Source organism: Cryptomeria japonica, chromosome 9 (assembly GCF_030272615.1).
Source record: "Cryptomeria japonica chromosome 9, Sugi_1.0, whole genome shotgun sequence".
In the NCBI taxonomy this organism is placed as follows: domain Eukaryota; kingdom Viridiplantae; phylum Streptophyta; class Pinopsida; order Cupressales; family Cupressaceae; genus Cryptomeria; species Cryptomeria japonica.
Genome location: NC_081413.1, coordinates 488542349 through 488563201, shown reverse-complemented (window position 1 = coordinate 488563201; position 20853 = coordinate 488542349). Strand labels below are relative to the sequence as shown.

The window sequence follows — 20853 nt, the reverse complement described above, 5'->3', positions numbered from 1 at the left end:
ATTTCAAGAACACTACATTGTCCTTGCAAGCGACCAAAAAATTGATGATGGTTCGGTTCTTGCCATCTGTCCACCCATCAGAAAGAATGGTGCAGCCACAATTTGCCCAATCAATTTTTTGATCCTCCATCACTTCTCTTGCCCTAGCAACTGCATTTGTGAGCAACTTGTAAGTGCAAAGTGAAATTAGGTATTAGTACACAATTTTGATTTAATAAACATGAAATCTAAAAAATAATTAAAAATGAAATCAAGTGGACTATGTAGTAATTTACTAACCTCCCACTCAAATCCCTGCGAGAAGGGGCCTTGTACCCCTTTCCTGAAACTGTCATAGCAGTCACCAAATTCAGCCAATAAGCATTCTCTGCCACATTGAATGCAATGTTGTTGAAGTACCAAAAATCAGCAACTACAATGTCAGTTTTCTCATGTACCTCCTTATTCCATCCACTAGCCTCTAATGATGGTTGTGCTCCAGGTGTGTTTCTGGGCACAAAATAATCACCTATCGACCCTGATCGTTGTGATGGAAGTGGAATAGGGCCAGGTACTCTACTAGAGGAAGCAGAAGCAATGGGCGAGCTGATGGTGGGTTTGCGGATACGTGGGCCACGCCGAGAGCCCACTATGCCCTCAAGTGCTTCTTCTTCCTCTTCAAGGTCAATAGAAACACCTTGAGATTCAGCTATGGCTGATCTCATGGCTAGCTTTGCCCTCTCCCTTTGCAATTTCTTCTCTTCCCCAGCTGCAAGTAGGGCATTCATTTGTCTTTTTATTTCTTCATTGGTCCCAGGTCATGCTCTAGCATCATGCCTATCTATTCCTACAAGGTGGTATTTGAGGCGGTTGATGCCTCCATGAAGTATTCTCTCACACTTTATGCATATAATTGACCCAGGACGGGTGCCTATAAATCCAAATGGGCATGGATCTAGTGGCCATTGCTCCCTTGCCATGATTAATGCTTACTTAACCTACACATACAAAGTGCAAAGAAAAATTAACATTTTAGTTAAACAATTTAGCACTAAGCAAACTATCTACATTAGTTTAAATAAATTTAGACATCATTCGAAGTTTTTTTAAAAAGAAAGTAGGGTTTGAATTTTTTTTTGAAAACTAGATTCTTCAAAAAAATTGTGAAAATTCAACAAGACTTGTGTTAAATCTTGTGTAAATAACTTAGAAATGATTTAGACTACCTAGGAATCATTTGTAATCAATCTAAATGCAACAAAAAATAAACAAATTGTTTTAAAAAAGCATAGAAAAAAAAATTAAAAAACTTACCTGGAATCTGATTTTCCCTTCAAATCCCCTTCAAATCCACTTGGAATCACTCAATAACCACCCCAAATCACCTTCCAAGCCTTCCAAATGAGTTTCCCCCTTCTCAGCCCAAAACATAATTGGAAAACAAAAAATAAATGAATTTTTAAGCCGTTTTCGGCTGTAAAGGAAATGCGGGCGATTTTTTTTTAAAAACTCGCCAAAAACTCGGCGAGTTTTCCTGGCGAGTAGAAGTCGTTACTACTCGCCAGGCCCAAAAACTCGGCGAGTGTGTCATCTTTGCACCAGAGTTGAGGATTCTTGCCATTTGCCTCCTTTCATAGGTTGTCAATTCCTCTATTGTAGAGAGGACCAAGGAATTGGTCCACATATGGCTTTATTCACTCTCTCAAATGAAATAGGCTTACCTCTAGACAAATGGAGAAGCTAGTGGCCGTGCATAGTGCTCTCAGACTTTAGGATCATTAGATTCCTGAGTATGGATAGACTCCAACTTTATGATGGGATGTTGATCTCGAAGACCCTAGGTTAATGAGGAGGCATAGGAGGGATTGGTTGAGACTCCATTGGATGAGGCAAACCCTCATTGTGGCAGTGACTTAGAGGACTTTGATTTGATGCAATGTTGGGAGATGCAGATTACGGGCAGCATTTTACTATCTTTGCTTTTGCATTTTCATATTGTAGTTGAAAGTGAAACTTGCAGCTTTTGGGCATTTTGTTTATTGCTTGTATAATATTTTTTAAAGTACATGCATATTGATAATGAATTATGAAATCAATTAAGTCTTGACATGCTAGTATGTTTGATTCTACCAATTCAACACAAATGTTATGTATTAAGGATCTATAATGTATATGATGAATGCTTGATAACATGAATGCTTTATCAATGTTATCATATGAATATTTGAAACTTCCCTATATATTTAAAATTTTCCCTATTTCTATATAGCTTTTCTTTGTCATCTCTGAAAATGGCCTGTCCCAAAACTCATCCCTGTCCCCTACTGTCCTTGTCTTGGAAACTTGGGGTAATTTCTTTGCTTTTGTATTTTTATAATGTAGTTCATAGTGAAACTTGCAGCCTTTGGGCATTCTGTTGTAACTTGTATGAGTGCTTTATCAATGTTATCATATGAATAGTTTAAATTTCCCTATATATTTTAAATTTTTCCTATTTTTTATATAGCTGGCCCCTGTTGTCCCTGAATTTTTTTTAGATATATGTGATATGAACTACTGTATTTGTTGGTTCCATTTTTAGTGAACATCTTCTTGTTCTTCTCTGTAAATGGAATCTGACAATAATTTGTGAGTTCCAGAATAATAATTATGTAATGAGAGTTTTTTTTCTTTAAACTTATAAATGTTAAAGATCCTTGAATGTTTAGCAGCAAGTCTAGTGCTTCATTTCTATTGATTTTTTAAATTTTTGTCTATCATGAATTTTGGCTTCCTAAAAGCAGAAACTACACGTGACTTTTAACTTACAAGTAGAAATGCTGCATTTTGACTTAAGAATTTCTAATAGCAGAAACTAAATTTGACTTTTTAATTTCTAAAATAGAAATACTACGTATGAATGTTTAGATGTATTATATCTCATCTTATATATATTTGAGTTTTATGGGAAGCTGTCATTTTATTAAAATGCAGCATCTATCCTGACATTCTGTTTTGTATTATTATGTGGAGAGATATATGTGATACAAATTACTGCATATTATTGGCTCCATTTTTCAGCAAATATCTTCGGGTTCAACAATAACATTTTTAGTTTTTGAATTGTAATAATGTAATAAAAGTTTTTTCTTTAAATTTATAAATGTTAAACAACCATGCATGTTTAGCAGCAAGTTTAATGCTATATTTTTTTCTTACAAATAAAACATTTTCATTTTTAAATTCTTTCCATACTTCTATCAGTTTGTAGGTAGTCAAATAAATTAATAATCCATGCACGTAATCTCTCAATTGGCAGATATAGCAAATGGTTGTTTAAATTTGTCATGGTGTAAAGTAGTATATAATTTCAGCTTTCCAAGTACAGATGTTTTTGCAAGTTTCTTCAATTTTGACTTTCCATTATGTTAATATTTGTGAGAGACAAGCTGAGAGGTCCAAGGATTTGATATTTGTCCTTTGCTCAATGTATTAGGGCATAATAGGACACATGCCAGTGCTTGATAATGTAATATGTTATAGTGCAGGCACTCCAATAAATCACCATGGTGTATTAGACGAGATTTGGGGAGTGATCTGAAACAACTTGCAGATCTACCTGTTAGTATGATAGATCATGTATGGTAATATAACAACATCGTTTCCTACTTTCCATCCTGTTCCTTATTTTCGTTAATTCAGTACATGCAAAAATACAGATTTTGATAAATTAGGTGGAAGGGAGCACAATTCAGCACAATATGACAGCACTGAATGCCATTGTTTTAGTTATTGAATCAAATTTAAAAACAACCATGATGAGGAAGTTTTGCTTAAGTTTTCGATTATGTCTAAACTAAAACAAAAGAGGATTCCATAATCTTTATATTTAGTGTAGCAGTTAGTACTAGAGTCAATTCCATATTCTATAAATTCTGAAATCCATAAAAATTTGGACTATTAGGGTAGGAAGAGGACCAATTCCCTACCTAAAGAAAACTTTGAAACACCACTGAACCAAGCCTCACTGTTTACCTGCTTCCAGGCTTATATGCAGGGTTGTGAGCAATTGAGCATAATGTTTAGGTGTAACCTGTTGGCAATTTGTAGGCTGCCATGCAAATGCTGTAAACAATTCTACAGTCACACAAAACTATCAAGGTAGTTCCAAATCATTCCTATGCAATAAAATGTACCCAATACTAACTTCAATGTATGTTTTTGTCTTAGATATCTCGCATCTGACTTTGGAGTAAAGTACTTGAGTGAACCCTACTGTCCATAGTATGTACTAGTCTCTGGTTAGCTTTCTAGATCATACTCTGATCCACGATTGGATAACCTTACCAAGTGGCCATTCTTAACTCTTGTGGCCTTACTAGATTTTAGTGAGAAGAGGCAACGATCTGATGGTAAACCAAGATATTACTGGTTCTAATGAATTGCATAGACTCTAGAAATGCAATCTTATGCATGCAAATCTTCAAGTCTCATACCTGAACTTTTGAACCAGAAAGAGAGTGCAAACAATTCAATCCGATGACAATTTTTCCTTGTTTATAAAAGAAAGCTAGAAGAAGCTGACAAATTAGAAACAAATTCTGACAATTATTGCAAATTTAAAACAATGTCACTCGAATTTCATGCTAAAAAAAAGTTTACAACAAGTATGATGCATTTGCTTTGTTTACCTCACTGGGTAAACAGGAAGAATACAGAAACTGAACAGCAATGCACAATGCAATTACAAAAGAAGTGCCAGAATAAGCTTGCCATTAATGTCAAAAGATGTTCATATTATAATCTGTCGTCAACATTACATGTCCTCCAACACCCGGAGGTGGTACAATATATGACAGCCGAAGGGGTGCGACACAACCGTCGCGACTCCAACTACCTACCCGTCGGCTAACTAACTGACCGTCGTAACTCATTATTACCGACGACAACATAAACATAATATACCAACATAACATAATGATTATTCCCGTCAACATCATCCCCCCCAAGAAAAGAAATCGACTCCGACGACTTAATACAAAATAGAGATGAACGGCAGGAACTACTGACGCCAGTCGGGCCCGGATCTTATACACTTGCTGCGTCCTCGCCTGAAAACCCTTTTCTGCTACCATCTGATGCTCAAGTGCGGATTTCACCAATATTGCTTCCTTTGCCATCACAGTTCTCCTGGGCCTAACCCAAACTTGTCTGCAAAACACGTTTTTCAGTCTCAGCTTCCACCAACTGCTACTCAAATGATTCTGTCTCCCTAGCCAATTTGTCCTCGATAGCCACCCGTGCTGCTCTCTCGGCATCCAACTCCTGGGTACGCTGAACTAAGTCTCACGCGACTATTGCCTCCAACCTGGTGGTCAGCTCCTCCCGAGCCCTCTGTGCATCCACCAAGGCAACCTCACGTCCAGCCGAGACATACTCCGAGTTCCTCAAAGCGTACCAGTCATGCTTGGAGGTGGCCACAATCCGTTGGCACAAATGCTAGGAGCCAACTCAAATCCTCCATCACACTCCCCAAAGGCTAAAAACTGAACTGAATAACTCCCTGGTGTCATACAATTGCGCGGACCTGCAATGCCTTCCCTCAAACTCTGTTTGTTCGCAACCTCCAAATCCGTCTCCCTCTACGGCTTATGGCTTCCCTGCCAATGCTTAGCTGTGGGCTTCTTTCGCACAATACGGACAACCACAACACTTCCCGTGGTCTTTTGTAGCTCAAAATAAACTAGGGGTCTGGGGGCAACGCCCCCAGCGGGGTCGAGGGGCAGCGCCCCCGCCGCCAACACCAATTTACAACCTTCAGAACCCCACGAAAGTCCATGGCGCGCATCATTTCTGTGATATTTTATGATGTCAAAACCCTTCTTCTACACTCCAATATTTTCAGTGTTTAGGCTCCAAATGTCATCGAATCATTTTTCAATCCGTCGTCATTTTTTTTTTTTTTTTTTTTAGGCACTGTAATGTCTCGCCATACCATCTCCAATCGTGTGGCTGCTTGGTCTACCTGTGGCGATCGTTTTGCCCTTACGTGGCTGTGTGGAATTGTGCGAAATCTCGCTCTCCCTAAGCGGCGGATCAATCTGTAAGAACCCTCGACCCCATCCATCCGCTTCACTCCCTGCGGTAGCTCGTGGGCTGTGTGTATTGATCCGGCCGTGCGGTGCGTCCCTTTCCCTGGCTGCGCGGTGATGTGCCTTCGGCCATGTTCGGTGTCTTCTTCCTCCGCGGGGTTTTATTGCCAAGGTCGGCTGTGCGGTGTGGTCGCTTCTTCCTTTCCTCAGCGGTGTGCGGCGTTTTATATCCTTGCGCGGCCTTCGGTGGCTCCCACCGCACGGTGTGACCACCGCACGATGGTTCCACCGTCGGTGGTTCCACCGCACGGTGGTGTCACCGTCGGTGATTCCACCGCACGGTGGTGCACTGTCCACCGCACGGTGGTGTCACCACACAGTGATTCCACCGCACGGTGGTGTCACCGTCGGTGATTCCACCGCACGGTAGTGTCACCTTGTCACCTTGGCCCCACCGTACGGTGGCCATTTTCCCCCTTTTTTTTTTGACCGTATGGTCGGTATCATACGACCGTGCGATTTTTTTTTTTTAAGTTGTCTAGAGAGTCTTCGGCTCGGGTCCCCTGTCTCTGGGATCGTCCTTCATCCTTCTCGGTTTTTCTCGCCCAAAAGTCTCCTGCTTTTGTCCCGTGCCTCTCGAGTTGCTTGCCCGGCCTCTTAGGTCCCCTTCCATCCTCTCGGGTCTCCCTCCAGGCTCTCGAGTGTCTGTCTGGCCTCTCGGGTCCCCTGCGCGCTTCGCGTGGTAAGGTTTCAATTTGTACCCGTTGGTGGCCAATCTATTTTCACTGGTCATTGAAAGACCTGGAACCACAAATTCTACAGGGACCACGACCTCCTTCCCGTACATAAGAAGAAGAAGGATAATAAAGATTTTGAAGGCTGCGGCCTTCCACACAGGGTTCCAATCGGTGCCGACACTCTTCGGATTATTTACGTCGCCAGGGTTTGGGGCGTCTCCCTTCCAATATTCTTTGTATTCCGGCAGGTACACCTCTGTTGGTTGCTCTGGTTCCTCTACTTCGAGCCTGTAGCTTTGGAACATTTCGTAATCCTCCATTTGCCAGTGGAAGAGCCCGTTAGTCGAGCATACCTCATCTTCAGAACATCCCTCCAATTCTAGCACCCCTTCACTGTTCGGCTCCATCGCGTTCTTGCCCTTACTTTCATCGGGACCCCCTTCCCCTTTATTAGAGTCCTCCGAGTCGGAAGAGGCGAGCTCTTCGCCGACATTTTGGGTGTGTAGGTCAATGGTATATTTTCGCCCTCCCTTCTCCATGGAAAGTGTATTTTTCTTCCAGTTGTGGTTTACCCTTGCGTTGATCAACCACACTCTCCCCAGGATGGCGTCATAGCCTTTCTTCTTCGAGGGAATAACCACGAAATCTAACAAGAATGGTTGCGTACCAATTGTCACTTGCTGGGCCATCAACAGGCCGAGTGGCTTAATGCCGTGTTGGTCCGCTCCCACCAGGTTGAATGTGGGTGGCCACAGGGTGGGCTTCCCCAGCCGCTTCCATGTTTCTTCTGGTAGTACATTCACCCCAGATCCTCCGTCCACAATGGTGTCCTTCAAAATGGTCCCACGGATACGCATTTCTACCACAGCTGGGTGTCTACCACTGCTCACGGCTAGTAACATCGGGTCAGTCGAAGGGCTGACGGAAACCTCCACCTGTGGTGTACTCTTCGTAGCGGTGGCGGGAACCCCTACCTGTGGTGCACTCGACGATGCGGTGCTTTGCACATTGGTGAGGATGGCAGTCCTCAATTGTGGCATAGAGTCTAGAAGGTCTTTTACCTTTATCGGCACCTCTATCTGCAAGATTTGCTCAATGATGTTATTTTCCGCTTCTGTACGGAATGATGTACTCGCCACCTCGTTGTCCCGTCGTTCGGTCGTCATCTCACGTTCAATATTGGCCTTTGCCTCCCGTAATCGCTCCTTCTCCGTACGGGGGTCGGGATAAGTGGCTTTTTTCGTCTGGGCGCAGGTGATCGCCAGTACTTCTTTCTCACCAGTCTTCTCAGCCTTCTCAATGTTGAGGAGATTAACCCCTGCCTGCGGGCAATTTGCGTCCTCATGGTCGCCTGGCCCACACCAACGGCAGAGGTGCTGAGGGGTGGCTTCCTTCGTGCAATCACGGGCGAAGTGCCCCCACTGATTACAGGCCCTACATTGGATAATTGGCCGGCCCTTGGCGTCATACTGGATACGGCTTCCGTTATTGTTATTGTTGCCTCTTCCTCGCCTGTTGTTTCGGTAGCCACCAGACGAGGCGTTGTTGCTCGCAGGCTGGGACGTGCCGGCTGACGCAGATGGTTCTGTAAAGAGAACCTGTTGGTTACGAGTCCTCATATTGTACGGACACTCCTTGGTAAGGTGTCCGGCAATCTGGCAAATATCGCAAAATGCTTTTTTCGGACAAGACCCCTTGGTGTGTCCGTCGGTACGGCAGTCCGTGCACCATAAATCCCCTTCGTCGCCTTTGCTTGTGCTTCCTTTGGTTGCCTTTATCTCTCTCATCATTCGCTCCATATCTTTCTGGAGAGCCCGTACCTTCCGATTAGAGTCGTCATCACTGCTATCACTTTTGTCAGAAGAGGAATCATCCTCCGACGAGGATTTATTTTTCTTCTTCTTGGACGTCTTCTGTTCACTTTCTAAATCCATTGCCCTGTTATAGGCGTCGGAGTATGAAGAGGGAGGTACTATCTTCATTTTTCGTCCAAGGGATTTCTTTAGACCTTCCACGAACCATCGTTTTTTCAGTCCGTCTGCTGGTTGGTTCTCCATCTTTCCTAGCAGCTCTTTGAGCCGCCGGCTGTAGGTTCGAACAGTCTCGTCCTTTCTCTGTTTCGTGTCGTAGATTTCGGCTACGATCTCATTATCGTCTCTTAGGAGACGAAACTCTGCTTGAAATTCCTTCTTCAAGTCTGGCCATGTGCTAATTTTAGCCTTATCCGTATCCGAAAACCAGTCGATGGCTACGCCCCTCAAGGTTGCGGGAAACTGTGTTACCCACTCGTCCTCATCGGTAACACCATTCGCTCCCCAAATTGTTTCACAAGTGCGACAGTGGCGGACAGGGTCTTCTTTCCCATCCCCATGGAACTTTGGAAGTTTTTGTTTTTGTGCCATGCCTTGTCTTTTTACCACTGGTGGCTGTTGTCCTACTCCGGATGGGTCAGATCCTATAAGGGGTGCTTGACTGCCGTGCCCCGGTGTCCCTCCGACACTCCTGGCAGCCCCGGTGTCTTCTCCCTCTCCTGCCTCCTCCCCACTCCTTGGAGTTTTCCTAGCCTCTGGTGTGTGTGGCAAGTCCCTCAAATCCCTCAACTGAGTTTTGGTATACTCTATCATGCGGCGAGTTTTCGCAAGTAACTCCTCCCAACTCCGTGGGTGGCCGCTGGCCTCACCGTCCCCTTCGGAGCGTTCCTCCTCTCTTCGCTTATACCTCTGTCGCCTTTCCGCTTGCTGTTCAAGGATCAAGGCACGTTGGGCTACTGCACGTTCATCTATATATTGTTGCTTATTTTTGTCTTTATTCAGTGTATTGGGCATTAATTCCCAACAGCTTTCTATATACTTAATGACATAAAAAGTAGAACACTTTTATTCATTCATAATGTGGAAGACAAGTTTATGCCAACAATATGACATAATTATTACAATAAGTGTTCTTTATTCCGTCCCGTATGGCTCACGGTTCAAATGCCCCTGACCTGGCGCCATCTCGTTCTGCTTCCCGTTCCTCGTACTGTTGCAAAATTTCTTGGCGTCGCTCCTCTCGGGCAATCTCCTCCAGGCGAGCTTGTTGTGCCAACGATGCTTGTGCTAGCAATCGGGGGAGATGGTTCATCAACCGATTTACCTCCGGACTCACTTCCAACGCTGTCCAGACGGCACTTGGTGGGACTTCTGCCTCCGCCGCCTCTCGTCGAATGTAGGTCTGAATGGCTACTTGGAGTAGAATTGAAAATTCTCTCGTCGCGGTGTCTTCTCCTACATAGAGTTCTGTTTGGGTATCGTCGACTTCTGGGTTTATTTCAGCAACGGGTAGGCCCATTGGGTCTGTGCGCCATCCGTGTCTTCCGTTAGCAGCTGAGAAAGCCCAACCTCTTTCCAGCAATTTCTTTCCATGACAACCACCAAGCCATCATGTATTCATGCGTTCGGTTGCAAGCCTCGATACAAACCAAAGACAACCATCAAGAAGCTCATCATTGGCATTTTAAAGATAGCTTTAACCAATATAATCTCAGTATCAGCATCAAACATAATGCTCAAGTTAAAAACATTCTTGATCATTATAAAGGGGCAACCCCTCCTCACTGAGAAACTAAATCAGTTTGTATCCTCTTTTCTTAGTGTGCTACTTATATTTTGATACATTTTGACTCTTGTATGACAATACTCCATCATAATTTTCAAAGGATCTTAATTCTTTCCCACTTCTCTTTTTTTCTGGCTCACTTCTAAGCTTGTTACCAGCAGACATGGGATATGGACACAACTATATTTCACTTATTATAGTCATTGAGAGATGTGGCCTGTGGGTACAGGTACAGGGGTGTGGTTCCCATCCTTTAATCTGATTAAGCATTTCACTTTCTTGCAGTCATTGTTTCTCATTTCATTAGTAACAATAATTCCGTCATTTGCATAGGAGAAAATGCCTTCTATTCAAGCAAGTTGATTTTTTTTTTCTTATCTTCATGAAGGAATTCCCCATTAGACGAAGAACTTTCTTCCTTTTGTTGGTATTGACCTAGGTACATTGGAGGAATAATGACCTTATATGGGTAAGGATTAAATAGAAAAAATGCCTAAGTACTCCACACCCTTAGATTGAATAGGATAGTTAAAAATCAGGAATAATGGTTATAAAAAATCAATTGCCCCCACAAATTTTGTCAGGTCAAAGTGTTGAGCTTCTTTTATCCATGTGTTTTCTTTATTAAACAATGACCTCTCTGGCCTTTTTCCCATTTTATCTCCTATAAATCATGTGATATTTATTATTTATGCTAATATTGTTTGTTTCCTCTTATATTTTATATCAAGAACCCCACTTCACACGGTTAGTTGGCTATGGCTATGCTAACTCGTTACTCATCCTCTATTAATAATTTGCTCACAATTATTCGAGGTTTTTCAAACTCTTTCAATGGCACAACAACCTTAGATTTTGAAGAATTGAACCATTGGAATAACATTTTTCAATGGTATAGATTGTCTTAGGTGTTCAAGAGGCTTGAATCTGGTTGGATCCTATGCCAAACAAGGATCTTCTAATGTTCATCCAATAAATTAAGGATCCTCTAATTTGATAAAACTTTACCTTGAGTCATGGGGTTATCGATAGTAGATACTAAATCCCCTAGTCATTGGACTAGATGCAGAGGCTCTTGGATAAATGGCACAATCTTCTTTTTCCTTTTATTTATTCAAATTTCAAAAGGAGCCTTTCCACTAACCAAGCAAACTTTTTATCACTCGTTTTGGAGGGAAGTTTGTAGACAAAATTATAGACATGGATTGCTATCAAAACTCAACTTGCACTTGCAATTAGCTAACAAGAATAATGACTTTATCTACCAAAATTGCAATTTTTAAACTCCTTATCAAAAACTGATTCCCACATGATTCTAGGTAATAAATCTTCTTCAAAGGTTGTTGGGTCTTGAAATCACTAATCACACTTGTAGAAGGATCTATCCACTTCAAGGCAAGGGAAATGTCGTTCTTGAAGGGTTGATGTGTCAATTCTTCAACAAAGTGTGAGTGATGACAGGCTAATTGCTGAGAGTGGATAAACTGTCCTTCACTTCAATCTCAACTAGACCTAAGAGGGTGTTCCTATAGGTAACCTTTAACAACATTTGATCACAACTAAAGATATACAAACTAAATTAACTGTATTAGTATCTAATATACGCACAGTCCTAAAATTTGTCACTAGACCGAGGACTGATCTATTGCACAGTAACCTCTATTAAGTTGTTGAAGACATGATTGCATCACTGCAAGATGTGAGTATGGAGGACATGATCCTCTAAGAATAAACTATTTAGGCTAGCTATGAATGTATCCCTGGAATATCATTGAATCATGAAGACATATAAACTACTTCCTACTCCTACACTACTAGTTAGAGATGATGTTCATTTTAGGCAAATGGAGGCTCAAACACTTACAAGACCGATGCCTATTTAGTGGGTTACAAAGGTGTAGTTACCAAAAGACAACACATAGAAATTACAAAAGAGATATGATATCAGTAATTGGATATGCTTAATCATCCTTCTCCAAACTCCAGAATTCCATATGCAATGTTAAAGAATGATTTAGTATGCTATGATATTCTCCTAATCTCTATTACATTCATACTATTAATTGTGGCAAGAGAAAATCTTAAGCTATGAAGAACCTACCACACTTTGTTGCTTGAACGTTATCTTGAAGAATTACAAATAACCAGGGAGACATTCAGTTACAAACATCTTTTGCACAATAGCTCTCTTCATGATTTACAAAATGAATCACTCAACAAGCAATTTGACTTGCAGGATTTGGAAACCTAGAAGCTCTTTGACATTGTAATTGTGTGGAAATGAGGAATGACTATCTATTCTTATGTCAAATGAACTCATATTTAAAGCACTTGGCTTGGTTGCCGAATTGCTTGCAAGAATTTGACGGAGAACCAAATCTCATCAATACGTTGTGTGGAACAAGTCAAAATCCAATGAAATTTGTTTAAATGACAGCCTAGAAATGGTGTAAGGATTATTTGTATTTAAAATTCCAACGACCACATTCATGGAGGCATGGCATTCTTCAACATAAACTATTGTTTTTGAAGTTATATTTTTTTTAAAAACTACTTGGTAAACTTTTTAATGTGACCGGTGATGTTGGCATGACACGCCTTTGGCTCCACATGAAACACTTTTGACCCAGAGCTATGAACCAGTGAGGCCACAAATGGGAGACCTCATTCCCACACTTCACTTGATCAAACCTGCGAGCACAATGGCCCAACAAAGGCACAAGGCTTGCGAGCTCAGTGGCCCAACAAGGATTTGAACCTTGGTGGCCGCTTCACCAACGAAGTGTTTTAACCACGACACTTAATGTTTGAAGACATTTTTGAAATTGAATTTGTGCCCTAGGGATGAACAATGTTTTTTGGGCAAGAAAAACCAATTTGGTGTGCAAGAGTCACATTTGGCATTAATTGTGTTCTAGGAAGTGCAAGGGAGTGGGTGAAGTGAATAAGAAGAAATTGTTGAATTTTGCAACACAAGCACCTGCAAGATCAAACAACAAACAAAGAACACCTTCCACAAATGAGAGCAGCAAGATTGAAATGCTATATTCCTCAAAAGCAAAAGATTAGGAATGAATGAAACAATGCATAGTGACTTGCTTTATAGAAAGAAAAAGAATCCCTAATCTAAAATTTGGAAACTAAAATTAGCTTGAATAAAATAAAATTAGGTCAAGTCAATTTAATCTAAAAAGCCTGCCTCATAAATATAGAATGCACTAACATCCCCCTTGAAGTGAGACTTAGGGAGAAGTAAAAATCCTCTAAATGCATGAAATGGAAGAATGGTCCTGACAACTAATGGCCCGATGAGGTACCTGGTACAAAACATAAAGTCTCTCATAACTGAAGAAAAGGAGAAAAACCACATGGGAAAAAAACCCTCTCCAAAAAAGAGATGCAATGTATGAAAATGCATGATTAGCTAAAGGAAGGAAAGCCTCATAAAGACCCCCAAAGGACAACTTCCTTCATCCCAAGCATAGATCTCGACTGAAGGTAACATGGGGACGCTAAAGGTTTCGTGAAGATATTTGCAACCTGCGCCTCCGTAGGTATGTAATCCAATGTGAGAAGACCATCCTGAATCAATTGTTGAATGGAGTGCATGTGGATCTCAATATGCTTAGTCCGTTGATGTTGCATTGGGTTGCGAGAAATGTGAATAGCACTCTGATTGTCACACCAAAGAATAGTGGGACCATTAGGAGGAAAACCAAACTTTGTCAACAATTGACGAAGCCATAAAATCTTCTGGCTAGCAAGAATAGCTGCTCGATGCTCAACCTCAGTTGATGATAATGCAATAACAAATTGCTTCTTGCAAGACCATGCAATAGGGCCGAAACCAAAGACAAAACACAATGCCAAAAGTATACTTTCAATCATGAACATCACTAGCCCAATCTGATTTAGTGAAGCCAACAACTCAAGAGTCTCCTGATGAATAATGAATGCCAAAATGAGATGTGCTTTGATTATGCCTCAAGATACGTTTGGCAACCTTCTAGTGATTCTCATGTGGATCATGAGAGAATGGGAGACTAGACCAACATCATAGGAAAGATCAAGATGAGTGTGTTAGGTACACAAGATTGTGAACCAACTGCTTGTATAATGTAGCATCAACTAAACAAGAAGAACAACTGAAAGACAACACAACACCTAGCTGAAATGGTGTGGGGGCAGGCTTGCAACCAAGCATGCCAAATCTCTGAAGCATGTCAAGAGCATATTTTTGCTAACAAATGGAAGTCCCATCTGAAGATTGAATAACTTGAAGACCAAGGAAATAATGTAGAAGGCCAAGATTTGTCATGTCGAACAACTCCATTTATGTGCTCTGAACACTTTGTATCATGGAAGGAGAACTATCTATCAGAATCAAATCATCCACATACAACACAAGTATCAAAATATCTCCCTCTTGTCATTGAATGTAAATTGTGGGATCAAAATAGCAACGTGAGAAACTAGAAGATAGTAGAAAAATGCTCATCTTCTCATACCAAGCTCGAGGGGGCTGCTTGAGACCATATAGTGAATGACAAAGCCTACAAACAAGTGAAGAGACTTGCACAAAACTATGTGGCTGCTCCATAAAGATCTCTTCATGAAGATCACCATGCAAGAAGGCACTTTTTACATCCATGTGATATATTGACCATCCCTGTGAAGCTGCAAGTGAAAGTATAAGGCAAATTGTAACATGCAACAACTATGCAAATTTGAAATATCAACTTTTAAATCCTTCAAACTGAAAAAGAGGGAAAAGCCACCGTTTTTTTTTTAATTTTTATTTTCAATAACTTAAATGAAACTAGATATAACTGAGAGCTAGATTGTAATATCCCAATAAATTTTTTTTTGATTTTTTAACAATAAGAGATACAAGCAATCACCACAACCCGTTAAGGTTAGAGAAATAATCCAAACTGCTGAAAGGGAACCCTTCCACCTTTTGTTCACCGAGAGCCCAGTCTGGGAGGGTGAGAGCATATGGTGTTCCGGGGATCGTTAGCAACAATAATCAAACTGAAATTACAATGCTTGGGCGGCAAGCCAGCCCCTTCTGCTTATCCAGTAGGATAGAAACCAAACTCTTGGCGGTAAACCGGCCAAGGGAAAATGACAAGAAACTGAAATTCAACCACTCTACCGCATATTTCAGCGGGAGGACAATTGCATTAAACTTATCACTCGACCACTTGTTCAGTGGGAGGACTGAGTACATAAATTAAAATTCAAAGGAAGAAGGCGGCTAAGCCAACCTCTTCCACTTATGGAGTGGGAATTACAAAATAAGGACAACAAGAATGATTGATCAGTACTACTGAAACAACCTTACAAAATTAGAGATGAAAGAAGGAAAGTAATGCAGATTTCTATAGCAAGAATATAATTTTCTGTTACAATCAATTTACAAGCTGAAAGTACAAAACAACAGCCCATGGAAACACCCAAATGCTCATAACTCCCTCATTTTTCATCCGATTTGACTCAAACCAGTCCCAATCCCACCATAATTCACTCACAACAGCAACCAATCAAAGCTACAACCCCAACAACCCAACAACTATTTGGCACGCATCCAAAGCAAGCACAAAATCCAATGGTAGACCTAGGAAGTTCAATTTTGTCTAGAAAAATCATTGCTCAATTAAACTTGCTAAAAACTTACACAATGTATCGCCATGGCTAGGAAGGAAGGATGAGCCGGTACCCAGAATGATGGAGTCGCCTGGTTAAGAGGTGTGAGCAAAATATACTTTCAGCAGTCCCGCGACCAGTGACCAGAAAACACTCAAATCCCACATAGAACACTCCACAATCTGCAACTCATTCACCGACAACATTGGGAATACAAGGACACAACTAGGTACTATCTTGCAAGTACGAAACTGAGACTTAGCTAGGAAGCCATACTTCGAAGCTCAGATTTTCAGTCGCCAAACCAACAACATAACGATGCAATTTTCATAGATAGTGCAAAATGGGAGCCCAAGTCTCATATTTATAACTTCACTCCTCAAACCCAAATGCAATTCCTCCAAATTCAACGCCTTGCATTTGCATTTCATTCCACTATATGTGGACCCAAGTGTAGCGCCACTTTTCAAGAGTCAAAACTCATGCCAAAAGGGAGAGGACCCACGTTAATCACTTGGCAAATAATGGAGATGCAATGTGAAATAATATTCCTCTAAAATATTTCGACATCCCATAGTACACATGAATTTCGCCAAAAACTTAGGATAAAATAGGCATTAATCCCAAATTTAATAAACCAGTAGCCAATAATTAGATTAATTAAATATTAACCTTAGGATAAGGAAATAATATTTAATTATATCGCAAATGACTCCCGTACTGATTATTATCACAACTAGGATGAAACCGAGCCCGGACAACCACAAAACTGCTGTAGAATCAGAACCCTGTCTACTGCCAAAAATAGAATTGTGCCACACTGCCACCTACTAAAAATAGTAAGTCAAGAACTAATGCTCAGAAAAGCATGATCTTCGCTTCCAGAGGCAAAGCATGGAGAGCTCAGTAGGACAGTAACACTAGAATGACCATTCCCCGACTTACTAAAAATAGTAAGTCCTCGTTTCATCAATGTTGGACCCTCATTCTTCATTCCACCTAGCCTACGAGTCTCAGGAATAGGCTAATGGACCACTGGAAGGTCATCAGTGAGAAGAGGACATTACAGTCCGCCCTCCCCAAAATTGCTTGTCCTCAAGCAACTGTAAGGCTGGATGCAATAAAATTTCCTCATTTTCCCATGTAGCATCCTCAGCTGGTAGATTCTTCCATTTGATCAAGTATTCCCTGATCACTCTTCTCCTCAAAGATCGTTCCCTGAATTCAAGGATTGCTTCTGGAACCAAATCCAACTCTCCCTCCTCATCAAGCAGAGGTAACTCAGTTGAAGCAACAACATTATGTCCCAGAGCCTTCTTAAGACGAGACACATAAAATACATTATGGATCCTGCTGCTTGCTGGTAATTCCAACTCATAAGCCACTTCTCCAACCCTTCTGCTGACTCTGAAAGGCCCATAGAATCGAGGCTTCAATTTCTCAATCCCACTCTTCTTGAGAGTAGACTATCTGTAGGGCTGGAGCCTCAAATAAACCATGTCGCCCACTTCAAAGGTGCGCTCAATTCGCTGCTGATCAACATATAACTTCTGCTGATTCTGTGCATGCTGGAGATTGTCCCTCAAAATCCTTAGAATATCTTGACTTTGCTGCATCATATCTTTTGCCTGAGGGGTTCTGCTATCACCAAATACCAAGTTTGCGAAGCTAGGAGCTTCATAACCATATAGTGCCATGAATGGTGACATCCGAATGGACATGTGATAGGAGGAATTGTAACAATATTCCCCTAGGTGAAGCCATCTCACCCAAGTATTCAGCTGCTCCGAGACATAGTTTCTGAGATAACCTTCCAACCACTTATTCACTATCTCAGTCTGCCCATCAGTTTGAGGGTGATAACTGGTGCTTGGAGTGAGCACAGTACCACACAATCTGAAAATCTCCTGCCAAAAAGCACTTAGGAACTTGCTGTCCCTATCACTCACAATGTTCTTCAGTAAACCATGTAATCTGAACACCTCCCGGAAGAACACTTCAGCAACTTGTGCTACTGTAAAAGAGCTGGTGATGGTGAAGAAATGAGCAAACTTTGTAAGTCTGTCCACCACCACATAGATACTATCCTTCCCTTGAGCCCGAGGCAGCCCCGTGATGAAATCCATGGAGATACTCTCCCATTTTTGACCGGGAATAGGCAAGGGTTGTAACAAGCCAGCTGGTAGAGTGTGCTCATCTTTGTTCCTTTGACATGTATGACACTCCTTAATGTACTTCAGAACATCACTTTTAAGTCCCTTCCAAGAGAATCTCTCTCGGATCTGCCTGTATGTTTTGAAATAACCTTGGTGACCAGCAAGGGGGATGTCATGGAAAGTCTTCATAATCTTCTCTTTTAACTTAGATTCAACTACTATGAAGATTCTTCCCTTGTACAGGATCAATCCCTCAACCAATTTGTACTTTTCATCATGAAAAGTACCTTCTATAAGACTGGTTGCAAACTGATTTTTGGCATAATCAGCAAGCAACAACTCTCTCCAATCAGCAGTAAGCTCGCAAAGTGAGCTTAAATGGGGTCTTCTGGATAAGGCATCTTCCACCACATTGTTTTTACCCTTAACATACTCAATATTGAAATCGTAAGCTTGTAGCTTACTCACCCATTTTTGTTGTCTCTCATTCAGATCCTTCTGATGCATGAAGTGTTTAAGACTATTGTGATCAGTCTTAACAATGAATTTACTCCCCACCAGATACTGTCGGAACTTTGTAAGGGCATGCATTATGGCAAGCATTTCCTTGTCATAAATGGAATACAGTCTCTCAGGACCTCTCAACTTTTTGCTCTCAAAGACTATAGGATGCTTATCCTGCATGAGGACCGCACCAACACCTTCGCCAGATGCATCACACTGTAGCTCAAATGGCTTGGTGAAATCAGGCAATGCTAAAACAGGGCAGGAACTCATGATCCCTTTAAACTGTTCAAATGTTGTCTGTGCCTTTTCGGACCATTCAAAAGCTCCTTTCTTTGTAAGATTTGTAAGGGGGGTGGACAACTGAGAATATCCCTTCACAAACCTCCTATAGAATCCACACAATCCCAAAAATCCCCTCAAATGTGTTATGTTTTCGGGAGTAGGCCAATCATTGATGGCTCTAATCTTTTTAGGATCCACCTTCACACCACCTACACTGATAATGTGACCGAGGTAGAGCAACTCTTCCATCCCAAACTCACACTTAGACTCCTTGGCAAACATGGATTCAGATTCTAATATGCTCAACACTTCATCCAACTGCTGTAAATGTTCTTTCCAAGATTTGCTGAATATTAGTCTGTCATCAAAAAATATCAACACAAACTTCTTTAACTGTTCTTGGAAGATTCTGTTCATGCATGACTGGAATGTAGCAGGTGCATTAGTCATACCAAAGGGCATGACTAGGAACTCAAAATGCCCAAAGTGGCATTTGAAAGCAGTCTTCTCCACATCTGATGCTCTCATTCTAATCTGATGGTACCCTGATTTGACGTCAATCTTGGAAAAGAACACTGCCCCATGTAGCTCGTCAATGAGCTCATCAATCCTTGGAATAGGATACCGAATCTTGGTGGTTTTATGATTCAGGGCCCTGTAATCCACACACATGCGCATGGTCCCATCCTTCTTTCTTACCAAAACAACAACCGAAGCAAAGGGGCTTTTGCTAGGCCGTATGTAACCCATATCAAACAATTCTTGAATTGCTTTCTCAATCTCATCCTTCTGCTTCTTAGGATACCGGTAAGGAGTAGTCATGACCGGTTTAGCTCCTTAAAGCTCAATAATGTGTTCGGCTCCTCTTTCAGGAGGTCTGCCAGGAGATGGGTTTTCGAACACCTTGCTTCTCTTGGTTATCAAAGCTTGGATGTCTTCAGGATAGTTCCTATGCTCTTTTTGTGGCTCTAAGGGCATGACCATGATCTTGCTTCTATCCTTGATCATTGCTGAAATATCTGAGGAATAGCTGCCCTTGTCTTCCAATGGATTGGAAGGCATTATCAAACACTTTGCTGCCCACTCCACTTGATTATGGCGGATCAGCCTTTCCATTCTTTTCAAGGATACAACTTTAAGTCCCCCATGCAACATTCCTCTCAAAACTACCTTCTTCCCTTCAGACATGAATTTCAGCTCCATGGTTTGTAGGTTTAGTGTGATCTCACCAAGAGATCTCAGCCATTGAATCCTGAGGACTGCATCATCAGTTCCTCTAATACTCACCACAAAGAAATCATCTCCGATTTCATGATTTCCCAACTTCAGAGACATGTTGGAAATCATTCGGTTATAGGATATACTGGAGCTATCTGCTACCATGACTTTGAAGCCCTCAACTTCCTTTGCCACTAGTCCCATTTTTGCAACAATCCTTTCATCAATGAAGTTGTGTGTTTCACCTGTGTCAATGAGAGCAATGACACGATGCTCTCCAATCACACCCCGAACTCTGAAGGATTCATTTTTTGTGAATGCTCGAGAGTTGAGCAACCACTCCTCTATCTTCTGACCCAAATTCAAGCCCTTCAGGAGCCTCTTCATACTCGCTGTCCTCAACTTCAGTTTGCTGTTCTAAAATTTCAGAATTTGATCCATCTTCTGAATAGCATTCCATCTGATGCAAATTCCCTTTTCCATGGCACCTATGTCCGGGAACCCAAGGTTCTCTGCAAGAATAACATAGATTCTTTCTCCGGAGCTCTTGACGGAGCCCATCATCCGTATGCGGAGGGAACCTCTTGGTCTGATTCGTGAACTTCTTCTTGTCCTTTCTGAAAGGGAAAGGCTTAGATTGAGTTTTACTCTTTGGGG

General features: G+C 41.5%; 1 protein-coding gene across 7 annotated transcripts in view; it reads left to right on the top strand.

The window, feature by feature from the left end:
• Positions 1–20853, top strand: part of LOC131039972 (protein PAM71, chloroplastic) — a 185426-nt gene that overhangs the window by 45972 nt on the left and 118601 nt on the right. For 5 of the 7 annotated variants that reach the window (XR_009104740.2, XM_057972828.2, XM_057972826.2 and 2 more), the window contains exon 2: positions 3507–3597. The exons of 1 other annotated variant lie outside the window; for it this stretch is intronic. Coding sequence is in view for 5 of the 6 variants with exons in the window: in XM_057972828.2 (XP_057828811.1) it covers positions 3507–3597 (91 nt within the window). In the remaining variant the exon portion in view is untranslated. Of the gene's footprint in view, positions 1–3506; positions 3603–20853 lie in introns of those variants that run through there. One more of the 7 variants, XM_059211036.1, reaches the window with a different exon arrangement.